General features: G+C 43.1%; 2 protein-coding genes across 2 annotated transcripts; both read left to right on the top strand.

Annotated features, from left to right (window-relative positions):
* The first annotated feature begins 6,634 nt into the window (after positions 1–6,634).
* On the top strand, positions 6,635–11,641 carry LOC116725797 (zinc finger protein 239-like). Its single transcript, XM_032572176.1, has 2 exons — positions 6,635–8,071; positions 10,234–11,641. Exons 1-2 carry the CDS (start codon positions 7,900–7,902, stop codon positions 11,202–11,204), a joined length of 1,143 nt encoding a protein of 380 aa, XP_032428067.1. The 5' UTR covers positions 6,635–7,899; the 3' UTR covers positions 11,205–11,641.
* Positions 11,642–13,993: 2,352 nt separating this feature from the next.
* LOC116725814 (uncharacterized) lies at positions 13,994–16,415 on the top strand. The gene is made up of 4 exons (XM_032572199.1): positions 13,994–14,307; positions 14,436–14,531; positions 15,134–15,417; positions 15,492–16,415. Exons 1-4 carry the CDS (start codon positions 14,298–14,300, stop codon positions 15,822–15,824), a joined length of 723 nt encoding a protein of 240 aa, XP_032428090.1. The 5' UTR covers positions 13,994–14,297; the 3' UTR covers positions 15,825–16,415.
* Positions 16,416–17,400: the final 985 nt, after the last annotated feature.

Here is a 17,400-nt window from a genome sequence, read left to right as displayed (position 1 = left end):
TTGGACCGTCTGGTGTTGGACCGTCTGGTGTTGGACCGTCTGGTGTTGGACCGTCTGGTGTTGGACCGTCTGGTGTTGGACCGACTGGTGTTGGACCGACTGGTGTTGGACCGTCTGGTGTTGGACCGACTGGTGTTGGACCGTCTGGTGTTGGACCGTCTGGTGTTGGAGCGTCCGGTGTTGGACCGTCCGGTGTTGGAGCGACTGGTGTTGGACCGTCTGGTGTTGGACCGTCTGGTGTTGGAGCGACTGGTGTTGGACCGTCCGGTGTTGGAGCGACTGGTGTTGGACCGTCCGGTGTTGGACCGACCGGTGTTGGACCGTCCGGTGTTGGAGCGACTGGTGTTGGACCGTCTGGTGTTGGAGCGACTGGTGTTGGACCGTCTGGTTTTGGAGCGACTGGTGTTGGACCGTCCGGTGTTGGACCGTCCGGTGTTGGAGCGACCGGTGTTGGAGCGACTGGTGTTGGAGCGACTGGTGTTGGACCGTCTGGTGTTGGACCGACTGGTGTTGGACCGACTGGTGTTGGACCGTCTGGTGTTGGACCGTCTGGTGTTGGACCGTCTGGTGTTGGACCGTCTGGTGTTGGACCGTCTGGTGTTGGACCGACTGGTGTTGGACCGTCTGGTGTTGGACCGTCTGGTGTTGGACCGTCTGGTGTTGGAGCGACTGGTGTTGGACCGTCCGGTGTTGGAGCGACTGGTGTTGGACCGTCTGGTGTTGGACCGTCTGGTGTTGGAGCGACTGGTGTTGGACCGTCCGGTGTTGGACCGACCGGTGTTGGACCGTCCGGTGTTGGAGCGACTGGTGTTGGACCGTCTGGTGTTGGAGCGACTGGTGTTGGACCGTCTGGTTTTGGAGCGACTGGTGTTGGACCGTCCGGTGTTGGACCGTCCGGTGTTGGAGCGACCGGTGTTGGAGCGACTGGTGTTGGAGCGACTGGTGTTGGACCGTCTGGTGTTGGACCGTCTGGTGTTGGACCGACTGGTGTTGGACCGTCTGGTGTTGGACCGTCTGGTGTTGGACCGACTGGTGTTGGACCGTCCGGTGTTGGACCGTCCGGTGTTGGACCGTCTGGTGTTGGACCGTCCGGTGTTGGACCGTCTGGTGTTGGACCGTCCGGTGTTGGACCGTCTGGTGTTGGACCGTCCGGTGTTGGACCGACTGGTGTTGGACCGTCCGGTGTTGGAGCGACTGGTGTTGGAGCGAGAACATCAGTTTGAGGACTGGAGATGAATGTTTTCTGCTTTATTTCCCGGAGATTTAGAGGAACTTAAAAACTGAACTTATTGTTTAAAAGTTCCCACAGCGTTTTACAATGACGAGATCTTCCTCAGGGTTGGAATACTCCGTTAAAATCAACTCAGCGGTTATTAAAATGTTCAGACAGCGCCGGGTTATGGGGAAGTTCTTCAGCAGAAGGTCTAAAGGTCTTTAGACCTTCTGCTGAAGAAGGTCCATACTACTGAGGGCCAAATCTGGCCCTCAGTAGCTTTTGATGTGGCCCTCCAGACTCCAAATTACATCAACACGTCCCTCCAGATTTCACTAATCTGCAAAATTCAAACAAAATCAACAAATTTCCACATTTTTTTCTAATTTTACTGCAAATTTTCTCTAAATTGGTCAAAAACATTGAGTTTAAGAGACTGCTGCCTCATCCTCACTTGATGTCCGTAACGGATACGGTGAGTAATAAAAAGTTACATTTAACATCAAATATTAGCAAAAATATTGAAAAAAATCCTTACAAACTTTTCTAAATTGGTACCACAAAATCTGCTAATTTTACTTCAAAAATCAAAATTAGATTTTTGAAATAAAATGTTCAAAAACATTTTTGTTCATCCTGTGAAGAAACAGGATTTTGTTTATCCAGAAAATCCTGGATAATTGGCTGTTTATTGATATTTTAACAGTTTAGTTTATCAGTATATTCTGGCACAACTGGCCCTTTAAGAACATTCAGATTTTTGATACGACCCAAAATGAAAATGAGTTCTAAAGCCTGGAGAACGCAGCGGGTCGGACTGAACTGTCTGAGTAACGCCGACTGAGTCTCACGTAGCATTTAAGGCTACATTGATGCTAACACCCTCAGTGCCAACATGAATGTCTCATATTTTCCTCTTCCTCCACCTTCAGGGTGTTTCTGAAAAAACCTGCCTGCGGTTCCAGAAGCAGCTGGACAGGCTAAAAAACTAAACAAGCTTCTTCTAATCCAGCCTGTGGGTCAGCAGAGACGTCTGCTGCTGGGCAGGGGTTACAACATAAAACTTTAGATCTTCGATTGTCCAGAAAGAAGAATTTATGATGATTTAAGAAGCTTTGTCATGTTAGAAGAACATTTTTTCATTTTGGTCTCCTTGGTCCATACAGGTCTCCAGCAGCAGGAACCGGTCCACCAGAACTTCTGGCAGCAGAACCACTGTAACACTCAAGATGTTCCCTCTGACCTGGAATTCAGTCAACAGAAGATTGGTTCTGGTTTGAACCCAAAGGAACCAGAACCGACAAAAGAGAAACTCCATGACGTCCTGGGCTGGGGAGCAGAGCGGCTCGTTAAGCAGGAGCCTGATCCCTGCATGGTGGCTGTCGAGTACGACGACATGTTCCCCACTAAAGCAGAACCAAACACAACCCAGATCTTTTCTCAGAATTCTCCTAAAGCAGAGATCCAGAGTCAGGAGAGAAGCAACTCAGGATCTTGCACAGATGAGGCTCCTAAAGCTCCAACTTCAGATGATCCAGAACTGAGGATGGCTGAGAATGCACCCCTCACTGAGGAGAACCTGTACTCATGTCAGTTCTGTGGGAAAAACTTCACCACTTCCAAGGACCTGAAGGTTCACTGGAGGAGCCACACAGAAAAGAAGCGTCATACTTGTGGAGTGTGTGGGAAAACTTTGAGCGACCGCAGCAGTTTGAGGAAACACCTTCGGATCCACACAGGAGAGAAGCCATATCCTTGTGAAGTGTGCGGGAAAAGATTCAGGAACAGCTGCGGCTTGACGAAGCACCTCCGGATTCACACAGGAGAGAAGCCATTCACATGTCAGACCTGCGGGATGCGTTTCAACCAGAGCAGCATTTTATACAGACACATGAAGAGAAAGAACCACTGAGAAGATCCCAGAGACCTGAGGAAGACGAGTCCTGGATCTGCAGCTGGTCCTCCATCAACAAACCAGATGGTCGAGTTTTAGGACTCTGTCCCAAAAAATGTTCGGCTTTGGACCGAGTCTCATTTTCCTTAGCAACTAGATTGCAGATAGTAGTTACAAAGATTAGTTATGGGGTTGTTGAGCTTTTAAGTTGGGCTGTTTGTTAACAAATTCTCAGACTTGAATAGAAATCGTCGTGTCGGCCATCTTTCCTTGTTTCTTCTGCCGGCGGTCTGAATTCATTCCTTTATGAGCCACTGAGTTTGACTTGTTCCAGACCTACTGGAGTTGATGCCCCAATTCAACTGAAGAATTGTCCATTTTCATTCATTATAATTTATTAATTATATTTAATAATTACATAAGCCAAACATGGATGCAAATTCTGATTCCCAACAACCAGTGGTGCAAAAAGTGGGTATGCAGTGTATGCAACGCATAGTGGCGCTGCACTAGAGGGGGCGCCAAAACGATGTGGGGAATTTTTTTCTAATCGGCATTTTCTGTATTTGATAGCAGTTTGTGTATGAAATGATCAGAAATAGAGGAACGGTACTGATTAGAGCAGAGGTGGACAATCCTGGTCCTGGAGGGTCGCTGTCCTGCAACTCCTAGACGTCTCCCTGGTCCAACAGTTGAATCTCCTCCTAAGAAAACTCAGGTTCTCCAGAGTCCTGCTAACGACCTCATTATTTGACTCAGGTGTGTTGAAGTAGAGATGCATCTAAAAGTTGCAGGAGACGTTTAGGCCCTCCAGGCCTGGAGTTGCCCACCCCTGGATTAGAGTCTAATCATTAGGAGCACCCCGCCCAATCCTTCACCACTCCTCTTGTCGCCCCGCTGCCCCTCCACATGCAAACATACAGGCAGCTTGGGCAGCGTCCCTTCTAGAATGGCTGTGGTTTTTTTCTTTTAAATTTGAATTGTAGTAAAGCCTCGACAACAGGGAGCTAAAGATGGCAGAAAAACTCTGGGGCACAAAACAGAAAACTGAAGAGGGGGGAGGATAAAGATGTTGGAGAGACGAAGAAAAACTTTTCAAAGTGGCTGAAAGACAGAAGGTGAGTAAAGTCAGAGTATCAACTAGAGAGTTGTAAATATTCAGGTTAGCTTAAGCTAGGCTACAATGACAGGTTGTTGTATTGAACCAAAACGGGACGCGATTTATTCCGTGTTGCTATAATGTCTGACAGACACACCTATCACACACACCTCAACAATAAGTGTAATAATAATGACCAAAACAAAACACAGGAAATATTAAGGTCCGCCATTAAGCTAAATAGAACCCCGCCCCCACGAACTGACGCTGTTGTCATGGTTACCTAGAGACGGTTGATGCGCAGCCGCAGTGAGCTGCTATCAACCTGCGTCTTTTCAAAATGTCCACCGATAAAACACCGACCTTAAAGTCAAACACAGACGGTGGTGGGAAGAAACAGGCTAAACAACCACAGTGACGTTTAATAGGAGCATTAAAATAAATGTGTGTCGATATTCAGTGGGTTGTTTGATATCAGACAGAATGGATCAGGAGAGGAACCGCAGACCCGTCAGAACCTAAAGAACCAGAACATCAGTCTCTTCATCCCTCAGTCATTTCCTGAGACCCAAAAATAATATAGATGGCAATTTATCGAACAAATCATACAAATAGATTAATAGTAAATCAATAAATATTGTGAAGAGATCATTTGTTAGGATTGTGTAGGAAAAATGTTGATATCTTTTATAATTCAGTGTTTTGTGGTCAATATTATTTCACCATTTTATTAATGTGGGTTGCCAGTTTGGACCAGGTTTCCTATCAAGCTATAAGAATGATAGAAAACATGCTAACAAAAAGCCTCAGACCTGCAGACACAGGAGGTTCTAGACAGGATAACAGACGAGGCTCTTTGGCTCAAATATATTCAATGATGCAATATTGCAGTTTTTTGTTTCATTCTTTTTTAATTGCCCTGTAGGCAGCAATTTATTCACATATATGTACATTTATTATTATTGATACTTTAATAAAAAATGAGTTGTACAGGTTTATGTGTGTATTAAACAAATTAGTCCTCAGTGTCACTAAAGCCCTGAGACTCAATAAGTTTAGTGACTCGTGTTCTAGGACTTGAGTTTAAATGTCTTTACTCAATATTTCTGCTGTGATGTTATGATGCATCTGATCAGTCAGTAACTGTTATCCAACAAGAACATCATTTAAATTAAAGTTTCATTTTTATGTGGTTTGACTGCTGTAATTTTAAACCTACTGAATGTCATTCAGCTGTGAGGAAGAAGAGAAGATGAATCAGGACAAACAGGAAGGCAACAGGTTGGTCTAATATCAGGTAACAGCTACTTAATCCCAAGCAATATTTTTTAAACACTATTTTTAAAAACTATTAAGATCTGTAATTTTTTACAACTAATATAAAAAGCTTTTTGACCTCTGATTTAGTGGAGACGCCAAAGACGAGGGTGAAGGAGACAGAGGAGACAAGTGACGACATCAGGAAGGAATAATTACATTAGGGAGGCAACAAAAACCTAAATACCACGATGGTTTGATTTTAATTACTGTATTTTATGAGTACATGAATAAATAAGAGCTGTATGGTCATATTAAACCTGCAGGGGGCGCCGATGACATGTTTGCAAACACCTCAGAAAGTATGTAGTTGCTCCTCTGCCAACAACAGACCAGACTGGAGGGTTCTTCAGACTCCAGCAGAAAAAATTCAACCTTTAATGTCTGAGCTAGCATTAGCTTAGCATGGCTCTACTGTTTGCTGGAAAGCCAGATAGGAGATGCTAACCTGATGCTAACTGTATGAAATCAGGTCTATATTTCATCTGCAGAGAAACCACGTTCTGACCCGTCTGTTTTTCTGAGATGGATCGATGTGTGTTTCTTTGATGACGCTGATAAAATTATTGTGTTTTTTCATGACGACACTCTGAATGAAAATGTTAGAGGATCTGTCAGAAATCCAACATGTTTGGCATTTCTGCCTATTGTGTTCATAATGTCAGTCAGAAGCTGAAAGCGTCAGTGAAGCTGCTGCATCCGGTTTGGCCCCGCCCACTACCTGAATGAGTTAATCATTAATGAACCAGGCAGCGAGTTATACCAAGAGGTTTTACATAAATTCTTTCGGAAATGTTTTTTTCTGAGTATAAACCTTTTGAAAGAAGGACTGAGACGGCAAAACAGGCACCTGAAGGCTCAACACGCTGACATCTTGTCACAGGTAAGTTCAAGTCCACCTCTCTGCAGCAAACAGGAAGGGCGGGGCGGACCTCTGTCAGTCTCAGACCTTATTTGGAAATGGGACCATTGCACTCCGGAAGTGAAGGGGGCGCTATTTCCTATATTATCCACGGTCTCCCGTTTTTATTTTCTTTTGAAATCTGTGATATATCTTCACCTTTAGGAAGGATTTTCACTCTCAGCATTTATTTGAACTTCTCTCTTTTATTTACTTCAGTGCAGCTCACAGTTTTTAACACAAACATTTGAAATATCAAGACTGTCGTGATGGCCACGCTGAGGACTGCCGATGCCTTCAGGAGCTGACGTCACGGTTGCCTAGAGACAGACAACAAACACCTTTTTAAAACGTCCACCTGATACTCGTAGCATTCTCAGAACCAAAAACTCTTCCAGATGCGAGTAGGACCAGTTCGTCCCTGACTGACCAGGATCCGTGAGGATGAATGAAGCTAAATGTGAAAATGAAAATGTGTGTGAGTTTGAAATCGACAGGCTGGATCAGGACAGCAGCGCTTCAGACACACAGCTCAGCTTCTGCCGCTGTCATCTGCACAGGCCAGAAAAATAAAGAAATTTGAAAAGAGTTGCGTTTCTGTATTTCATATTCAGACGACTTTATACCACAACTGGTTATAAAAAAGATAATTTTGTGTTAATTCTAGAGATTTGATCCAAAAATATTTGAATTTTGCATATAAGTTTGTCGGATAAATTGACAGTAGACTTAATCAACTAAAATTTTACAATTAGTCCACCAAAACTAGACCAAGACTAAAACAATTTGGACTAAATAATGACTCAGACAAAATGACATTTTAGTCAAAAGACTAAAACTAAACATTTTCTGTCCATATTGACCTTGATCTAAAGATTGGATAACCTATAAAAACAGGATCTTTTCAGACGGATGGATTCAGCTTTCACTTGGAAAATAAGAATTTGGTCTAAATGATTTTAGTATGACAGGAAAATATTTTATTCATGAAGTCGTTTAAAAATGATTTAATTTTATTTGAAAGTGGATTAAAACTGAATTGACCAAAGCTTGTATTACTGGATTATGTGAATGGGTTTGTAATTTCGTATTATATTTGTATCCATCTATAGATATTCTTTGAAAAAGGTGGAAATGTGAGTTTGATTTTGTTGTTTCTGATCCTTTTCTGCTTTGGACTTTTCAATGAAGAAAAACACAATTTAAAAACTAGCTTATTGTAAAGATAAGCTAGCTATCATAATCATCATCATCATCATCATCAAGTGGTAATATTACCCCTACTACTAACAATAATAATTTATATTAAAGTGTAATTTCTTTGTTTGTAGCATAAAGTGGAACTCTAATTCGATGTTTCTCTCGGAACCTGAAACTGTAACATCCGGTGGAAGTAAACAGAGCAGCTAGCCCGGTTAGCCTCCTGCTAGCAGCTGTCGCTGTGTCCAGGAGTTTTCTGGTTCTGTTCAGCAACAATGTGTTCCGTTGAGCCTCTGAGAGAGTTTATCAGAGAGAGACTAACTGCTGCTGCTGAAGAAATCTTCACCCAGCTGGAAAAAACCATCGTCCAGTACGAGGAGGAGATCGACCGGCAGCGGAGACTGCTGGACCTCACCTGGAGACCCCGAACCGAGCCGAACCCCGCAGGTAGGTCCGGATGGCTTCCCGGGGTCTGAGGAACCGGGTCTGGTTAATACCGCGGAGGAACCAGGGCGGCTACGCGTTGATGCGCCATTTCGTACCACTGTTCCGTCCAAACCCTACTTAGGTTTCGTACCTGTTTTATCCAATATGGCCGCCATGCAGAACAAGTTTCGGGGATTAAAGGTTTAATTTGTGGCTCTGGTGGATTTTTCGCGTTGAACGAGTGACGTGCAGTCACGTCATCGTGTCGTATGTGCGGATATGTTGCTTTACAGTTAAATTTCCTAGAATGCAGATTACAACTAAGTGTTAGCATGCTAGCTGTTAGCGTGCTCACGGGGTTCGCTCCATTTGTCTCCCAGCGAGGAGTTCTGGCCACCGGAAGGAAGGCGGGGACGTTTGGACGCCATTTGCATCAGGCAGAGCACGCACTAAAGAAAAATCAAAGATGTGATCAATATTAATTTAATGGTGGAGAAATTCTGTGTGTATTAGTGAGTTAGTATTATATTTACAATTTTTATAATGTTAGCTGAATGTGTTCAGAGATCTTTACATACATTTGGAAGTTGCAAGGTTGTTTAGGAAATATTTAGGAAGGAAAACGCAAGTATTGTCTTGATTTATAAAAGGTACATATTTTAATACATAGTTCTTATATGAATTAAGAAGTTGTTTAGAGTTATGTAGGGAGGAAAATGTATGTATTCCTACTGAATTTTGATTTATAAATTGTATTTTAATTCATAGAAATGCCCTAAAAGGGACTGGAGGTGCGAATTAGCTGTAGCTATATAAATATTTAGGGGCTGCACAGTGGAGCAGTTGGTAGCACTGTTGCCTTGCAGCAAGAAGGTCCTGGGTTCGATTCCCAGCGCTGAGTTGGAGCACATGTGACAAATGTCTGGCGAAGGTTCACCAGCGTCTCTATTTCCTTAGACGACTTCGATTGTGTGGCGTTTCTAAAATGATGATGTTGATCTTCTATAGGAAAACCGTGGAGTCTGTTCTGACATGGCATCACTGGATGGTTTGGAAATCTTACTGTTACATTAAAAACCCAAATTCAAAGTCTGGTGAAGATGCAAGTAAAATCATCAACACTCCGGATCTATCGTCTCTGATCGGCAAACTCAGAACATCTGATGGGTCACATCCCATCAGAATATGTTCTCATGGATTCAGGAGAAGGTTCAGGGTTCAGGTGTAAATAGAACCGTCTGAAACATTCGCTTGGACCCTGACCCAGTTCTACATCACCCACATAACCCTAACCCTCTGTCCATCAGCCTGATGAATGGCCGACTAGCCGGGCCTGGACAGTACCAGGAGGTCCAGACGTCCAGGCAGTGTGTCAGTGGAAATGGTTATGCGGATGAACGGCCAATCCGACATTTGTGCTTTTATGTATTTTTTGTTTTCAGATTATTTCTCATCAGTAATTTCAAAGTTGTTCAGATTTTCTCTTGTTTTTAATCTCGGGGAGAAAAAAATGCCAGAACTTAACAGGACCAGCCTCACAGCTCCGGGTCAGAACCAGGAGTTTGAACCCAGTCAGCTCATCTCCATGGAAACCACTCAGGTTCACTGGAAGTTCACTTTATCTCTGTCTTTATAATTTTGACATGAGTTGTGTAAAATATATTTTTTTGTCCTCTGATGAATTTAAAACATTTCTTGACGCCGTGTGATGATGTCATCAATATTTAATAAGTCACAGTCAGATGTGTTTATGTTCCACATTCAAAATAATGAAATGAGAGAAAATCAAATGAAGCAACGACTGATTCTGGGAGAGGAAGCAGAAGATGAGAAAGTTGAGTTACTGAAGTCAGGACCGGTTCTGATGAAGGGAAGCTGGTAAAGACTTCAGAATAAGAGCATGAATATAAACGTCTTGAAGAATTTTTAAGTCAATAACCAAAACTTCAACACAGACGTTAAACTTTATTTAACTGAAAGTTTACAAACAAAGTAAGTTAGAATTTTAGAATTTATCCGGAAAAATTAATTTACGGGAAGCTAACTGCACCAAACATTTGCAAAGTCAGCAAAATAAGCTAATAATAAGTTATGTTGTTAGAAAATTAGCAGCTGTTGCAATAAATTCACCCTGTTTGATGTTTTAGCTGAAATATTTTCTGTTTGCTGTTTGGTTCATCCAGGTTTTCCACCTGGTCGTTTCTGTGAGGAGGACGTCCGTAACGACCAGCGGCTCCTTCACCAGGAGGAAGTCGGAACTCCCCAGCAAGAGCTACAGCTCCCCGAGATTAAAAGGAAGAAGAAGAAGAAGAAACCACTGCAGCCTCCAGAGGTCAAAGAGGAACATGAAGAACTGTGTGTCAGTCAAGAAGCTGAGCAGCTCGTCCTGAAGCAGGAGACGGAAACACTGATGGTGACAGTCGAGTATGATGAACCCGAACCGAGCAACGACCCACTCCTGCCTCAGAGATCTCCCAAAGCCGAGACTCTGGAGTCGGGGACGAGCAGGTCTGAGGAGCTGGAAGCAAACTGTCTGTCTGAACCAAACACAAGTAGAACACCTGTCAAATGTGACTTCTGTGAGAAAGAGTTCAGGTTTCAGTATGCCATGAGGAGACATCGCAAAATCCACACCGGAGAGAAGCCGTTCTCCTGCAAGACCTGTGGGAAGAGTTTCATCAGAAAGTTTGCTCTGCTGACTCACATAAGGGTCCACACTGGGGAGAAGCCATACTCCTGCTCCGTCTGCGGGAAATGTTTCCGCTGCAGCAGCGACCTGTCAAAGCACACCAGCATCCACTCCAGTGAGAAACCGTACTCCTGTGAGACCTGCCGGAAGAGCTTCACCACCAAGCGCAGTCTGATCCTCCACAGCAGGTGTCACTCAGAGGAGAAACCTTACTTCTGTCCCATTTGTCACAAAGGCTTCAGGAGGAGCGACAACCTTTCAGTTCACATGAGAACCCACATGGATGAGAAACTGTTCACATGTGAGTTCTGTGGTAAAAGTTTCAACCAGAACGTCCATCTGGTGATCCACAGGAGGACCCATACGGGGGAGAGCCCATTCCCATGCAGCATGTGTGAGAAACGTTTTAAGAACCGCTCTGCGCTGAACAGTCATCTCCGGCTGCACGCTGCAGACCCGCTGTAGGGAACCAGAACAGAACCAGAACCAGGAGCTCTGCTGACACACCCAGTTTTCAGATTGTTTTATTTCTTCTGGTTCCTTTGAGGCGTTTCCATGGTGATCAAAAGTTAACTTTTGCATGAACGGAGCTTTAGGCTAGTCTAGAGGTTGAAGTGGAAAATTACAATAAGGTCACATCTGCTAGTTGTATTGCTATATGTTTATTCTAGCTTCCTGTATAGACCCACTAAAATAGAACTATTTGGGTTCCATGTAGAAGGTTGGGAGTCGTTTTCCACAGCTGCATCAGAACCAGACTGTCTCGCCTCTTGTTTTAGAACCTTTAGAACTCATGTGTTGTCTTTTCATCCAGACCTGCTTCATTATTGAGTATTGATTATTGAAGCTTTCTGAGTTGTGCACAATTCATAAATAAACCTGATTGAGTGATTTTTACCTGAACAATGCTTGGTAATAGTTTTTTTTCCACAAAAAGGTCCAGTTTTAAAGTCTTGGTTCTGGTTCCATCTGGACCTTCTGGACCAATCAGGAGCTTCAGATGAGTGACCTCAGAGTGAAACTCTACCTGACTCCGCCCACTCTCCCCGCAGCCGATGCTAAGTCTGCTAGCACTTAGCTGATGTTCCACAGTCGTCTGCTTTGCCAGAGTTACTGGGCCAGAACCCACAGGTTCTGGTTCTGCTGGAAGGACTGCAGGAGTCGGGTGGAGGTGGATGTTCTAGTCTCGGTTCTGGTCAGATGATCAGAACCAACATTTAGAACCTTTTGAACTCGTCTGGTACTGAGCTGCTCCAGATGTTCTGAGGAGGTTCTGTTGTCCTGCTGCTCCATAAAAACCCAGAAGAACCAATCAGAGCCTCAGGAGAGTGAGAGGAGGCGGAGCTTCATTCTCCCTGACGTTTTGTTTTCCGGTCAGAACCAGGTTTCTGGGTCCAGCTATCCTCAGAACTGCAGAACTTCTCCATGAGGACTGAAGGTCCAGAAACATCTGGTGACCTTCTGACCTTTAGATCCCATCCAGGTTTTCCTGACTTGGTCCGTTTTGCATCTGAACGCATGAATTATGTCTGTAGATTTTTTTCAATTTAAATGTTAAATAATAAATCTAAATAATTCGATTATGTTGATATTTTCAGATATGAGAAAATCAGCTTCAGTTCAGCAGAAACATTTTAATAACTTTATGACGTGTTTAGTAACATGAAGATTTCTGCTCTGAAATACGTTTCGATTTTCACACCATGGACCATGAAATGGGATAAATTGGAGGAAATTATGTTTTGAATCAGAAATGAAATTATTCCTGAATTATCTTTTTGTTTAGAAACAACCTTTAAAGTCACTAAATGTATTTTTTATTATTTCTGAGCTGCTGATGTTCAATAATTCGACTATTAGAAGCTGAATTAAAATGATGTAAATATTTTTAGGAAATGACCTCAGTGGTGTTTCAATCCAGAGGATTCTACATCTGTTCACACACACACTCACACACACATTCACACACTGATGATGGCAATCGAACTGGCAACCCACCGATTGGAGGACTCCACCTCAGACTTTGACTGGACCGTCCAGAACCAGAACTGGGACGAAGTGGGGTCAGTTCCACTGGTTCTGGATGGGGTTGGACTGTTGAGGTAGCTGGACCAGGTTCTGGTTCTGGTTGTGGTTTCATGGTTTTCAGTTTTAACTGTTCCATAATCATAACTTTTATTGTAACTGTCATTTTTTTCTGGCTGAATGTTTGAAATCACTTCCTGTTTCTCGTCGTCATCACTTCCTGTTTCTGCGTTTCATAAATTCCATCCAAAGTTTCCACTATTATGAAATTAATAAAAACTCAACATCTTGCTTCTCTGAACGTCACAAATGTACATCAGACCCACAAACAGAAGTTTGGACGGGTTCCTACTGAACGGTACCGCTGGGTTCTGTTCAGCATTACGGCCTGGTTCTAAAGTTACACTGTAAAAAAAATTCAAAGCAATATTTGGGTTTATTCAGCCTGTGGTAGAAAAACCCGTCATTTTTCAGTCACAATTTCACCGGGTTTCTAAATGTCATTTTCAAACTAAATATCAGACGTTAAACATTTAGCTGAAAACTAAAAGTTTAGTTTGGACAACATTTAGAAATGAATAACAGCGAAAATATGAATGTTAAAAAATAAACACCATTTTTTTCTCTGACAGGCGAAATGAAGAAAAAGAAGAAAATCAGTTTATTTTGTTGTAAAACTGGAAAATTATGAACCTGGAATGTTTAGTAAACAATTTCTACATATTTCATGTTCAGATTTATTGTGTTGAAACCGTTTTATTTGTGTAAAATCTCAGATCCTCCTGGAGTTATGACCCAGGCAGGTCAAAGGTCAGATGGAGCGGTTCAATGAAAAAATGTTAAGACGTTATTAGTAAAAGTCAAATCCAACCTCAGAGGTCAAAGATTCTCCAGCACAAATATTATTATTCAGAACCGACGAGTCGGTCGCAGCAGGTTCAGGTCCTGGCGCAGGTTCTGGTTCTGGTCCAGGCCCGGTTTGTCCTGATGGTTTCTGTTTCTGATTCATTCTGATGTTTTTTCTGAACTTCCTGTTTTGTCACTTCTGTTTTCACGGGAAAACTCCGTAGAGCGTCTGACCTTTAACCTCAGCTGAGGTTCTGCTGTTGGCCTTTACAGTGACAGCAAACCTAGCTGAGTTCTGCAGGTCCGCTCGGTTCCTCCGACCCGGTCCTTTTCACCAGAACCTCGGCCCTGAAGTGGGTCGGCTCTCAGTGGATCTGAAGAAATGAATCAAAATGAAATTCTGATTCCACAGAAATGATGAAAGCAAAAACATTTCAATGAAACATTCGGCCCGCAGCATGACTACTTTCTAAATTACGTTTTTGTCCGCCTGATGATGTCATATCCTTTTACTAATGTCAGGAAAGTTGCTGGACAGGAAGTTGGCCAATGTTTAGTCAACCAGAGCAACCTGTGTTGACAGAAATGTTGCCGGCTCCGCCCCGACGCCGGCCCTTTAAAAGGAAGATGTCCGCTGTGCAGCAACACTGAAACGTCCTGCAGCAACTGAAGGCACCGCATTGGAAGATGCATTCAGGTAACTTTGAAATATTCCATATCAGTAACAGAACTTTATTCATCCTGAGGTGAACCGGACTCCACCAGAACCCGGCCGTATCCTTCTTTCGGTGACGTTACCATGGTAACCGTTTGTGTCGTTTCCAGGAAGGATGTCCTGGTTCGAAGCGGTCCTGCTGGTTCTGGTTCTGGCCGTCTGCTCCGGGCTCCCAACAGAACCGAAGGTTTCTGCAGTGCTGAAAGGTTCCGACCCAAATCCAATAATAATAATAATAATAATAATTAGTTCTGGTTAAAAATGTCAGATTCTGTCCAAATTATTCCAGGTTCTGAAGAAAAAACATTTTTATTCTTCAGAGGATCTAAAATAATCTGAATTTTTTCCCCATTTGGAAGAAAGTTATGAAAATATGATTTCTGGATGGATTCTGAGGTGAAACCAGGTTCTGATCCAGGTTCTGGTTCTGGAAACAGATTAAGAAGAAACGATTTCAGCTCTAAAGCTCCTGCTTCATTTATTTGACTGTGAAATTTTTGTGACTATTTTTAGTTTTTTTGTGGGACAAAAATGTGAAGGAAATCAAAGGATCAGTTTGAGGCGGATCCAGACGAACGGTTCCAGTAACCGTCGACACGCAGGAAGTAGGCCGCAGATTTAAATCCATAAACCAAAGAGGATTTTTCATGTTTTCTTCACAGAAACTTCAGTTCCAGTCAGCAGGAGTTTGTTTTATTCTGGTCCAAATTAATGACTGAAAACTTTTTCTTTAAAGTAAAACTTCTGACACTTGAATGTTTTCTCCATAACTTGCAGCGTATAAAATGAGTTTCTGACCCGACTGCAGGAAAAGTCCAGGACGTTTATGAAGAACTGTGGCTGAATAACTCGGACCTGGCCCGGCAGACGCTGGCGGTTCCCTTCCTGCAGCACATGCAGCGCGGCGGCCTGCAGGCCGACGACTACGTGGCCTTCATGCTGCAGGACATCCTGTACCTGCTGAACGTGACGGACATGTTGGGGCGGATGAGCCGCAGGACGCTTCCCGACGACCTGAAGACCTTCATGCAGCATCGCTACCAGAGCTACCAGAGCTTCTCCGACTACATTCTGGACCGGTTCAAGCTCAAAGTAAGGAGGTTTTCCTCAGGTTGGTGAAACATTGAGAGGTTCTGGTCCTGAACTTCTGCTTGCTGCTCTGCCAGGCGCCGCTGGACATCAGACCCATCCCGGCCATGGAGCGGTACCTACTGGACTACAGAACCATCATGGACAAAGAGGAGCCCATTTTCTTCGCCGTGAGTCTGTTGCCCTGCTCCAGGCTCTGGATCTGGATCGCCAGCAGCCTGGAGGAAAGCTACTGCAACGCCTACTTCGTCTGGAAGAAGGGCAACATGCACGGCAACCCGGAGAAGCACTACAAGGTTCTGCTCAACAAGAACCTGAAGACGCCCGACCGCATCAAACGGGCCAACCAGATCTTCAGGCAGCAGATGCAGAACGAGCAAAACTTCTTCGCTGCTTCGCTGGTGGAGTAGTGAAGTCTGGTACCAGAACCGGCACCGGTTCCACAAGCAGAGTGAACTCTCAACTCTAGTACCAGAACCGGTTTATCACAGTGGAGGTCCAGAAGATCCAGTCGGATCACAACAACCAGCAGCTTAACTTAGGAAGAATATTAAAGTAGTTCCAGCTGTTATGAAATGATATTTATCAATCTGAATAAATAAAGTCTGATTTCATTTCTCTGATTCCTGAAGTTTCACTCTTCAGTCTCTACGGTGGCCTGCAGGGCTCACAGGCCCACACATCATAAATACAGAGAGCAGCACATAGTGGGACTTTAACTATACACCTGCTGCTGCAAAGACATAACAGCCAGAGGAGCTGTCAGTTCAGCGACAAGTTGTGAAAATAAGTCATTAAATTGTTTTTAATAGTAACTAGATAGATATACATGCATTGTGGTGGTTTCAAAGTGTATTTAAAGCAGAGACTAGCTAAAGCTGCAGTCAACTACAACACACCCGTATAAAACTCATTAACCTACTAAACCGCTAAGTCAGGATGTCACACAGCTGTTAATAGCAAAGTGTCTGACGATCTACGTCATGACTCTATGTTGCTGATTAAATAAAATCATATGGTGATGACAGTGTATACTTGTCTGACAGATATAGCCATCAGTTTGTGCGGATGACGATCTGACAGAACGGCGGCCGGCTGGGCCTGAAAAACAGCTGGTGGAAAAGGGGCAATATATATTTATAATATTTATGATAGGTATTTTTCCTTTCGAACCTATATAAAATAAAGAACCACAGACAACGTATTATGAATTTTATAGCCAAGCTTTTGCAAAAGGAGAAAACACAGAGAACTGCTCCTCTGACCAGTTCACCATGTGTTCTGAAACTCTGCAGTAGAGCTTGTCTTTTTATTAACACAAAACAAAAGCAAAGGGGGCTGGTGCTGATAAGATTAGGAGCCCCCGAAACGAACACAATCAAACACAGTTTTACGACTAAGGAATTTCTACCTAGGGGACAGTCAGGAAAAACAACAAAGGTCGTAAAACTTCTGATACAATCAACTAGCAACCCAGTTCCTAGGTGTGATAACTAATCAAAGGTCTGAGAAACACATTGTTAACTGTTTCACATGAAGATAAACAGACAGTAGTGACTTCCAGGTCAGTTCATACACACATAAGGAAGAGAATCACTTTAAAAGAAAATCACAATGTTCTTTAGACTGAATGTAATCTAAAGGAATAATAAAATGATAATACCAAAAAATCTCTAACATTCCCCCCTTTTTATCATTTTATTATGCGTGTAAACTTTATGCAAAAGCTAAGCATAGAAAAGAAAAGAAAAGAAAAGAAAAGAACCAATAAATGCAAGATTTTTTTTTTTTTTCTTTTTTTTTCTAATCTAAACACAGAAAATACACAATGAATATATGGAATATAATGCAATAAATGAAAAATAAAAGAAACAGTATACCCCAAATGCATTTTAAATCACGAACATCATCTATTGTCACATGTTCAGTGCAGGAGCCATTGAGCAAATGATTTAATCTGTTTATTAGGTACAGCACATCATCATA

Source organism: Xiphophorus hellerii, chromosome 9 (genome assembly GCF_003331165.1).
Source record: "Xiphophorus hellerii strain 12219 chromosome 9, Xiphophorus_hellerii-4.1, whole genome shotgun sequence".
Lineage (NCBI taxonomy): Eukaryota > Metazoa > Chordata > Actinopteri > Cyprinodontiformes > Poeciliidae > Xiphophorus > Xiphophorus hellerii.
This window is presented reverse-complemented; position numbering and strand designations above follow the sequence as displayed.

Excerpts from the sequence above, each read along its gene's own strand:
- LOC116725797 (XM_032572176.1), top strand. The coding sequence starts at position 7,900 with ATGTGTTCCGTTGAGCCTCTGAGAGAGTTTATCAGAGAGAGACTAACT. Across the intron at positions 8,072-10,233 it reads AACCGAGCCGAACCCCGCAG|GTTTTCCACCTGGTCGTTTC; the intron begins GTAGGTCCGGAT and ends TGGTTCATCCAG.
- LOC116725814 (XM_032572199.1), top strand. Across the intron at positions 14,532-15,133 it reads GGTTTCTGCAGTGCTGAAAG|GAAAAGTCCAGGACGTTTAT; the intron begins GTTCCGACCCAA and ends ACCCGACTGCAG. Across the intron at positions 15,418-15,491 it reads TGGACCGGTTCAAGCTCAAA|GCGCCGCTGGACATCAGACC; the intron begins GTAAGGAGGTTT and ends CTGCTCTGCCAG.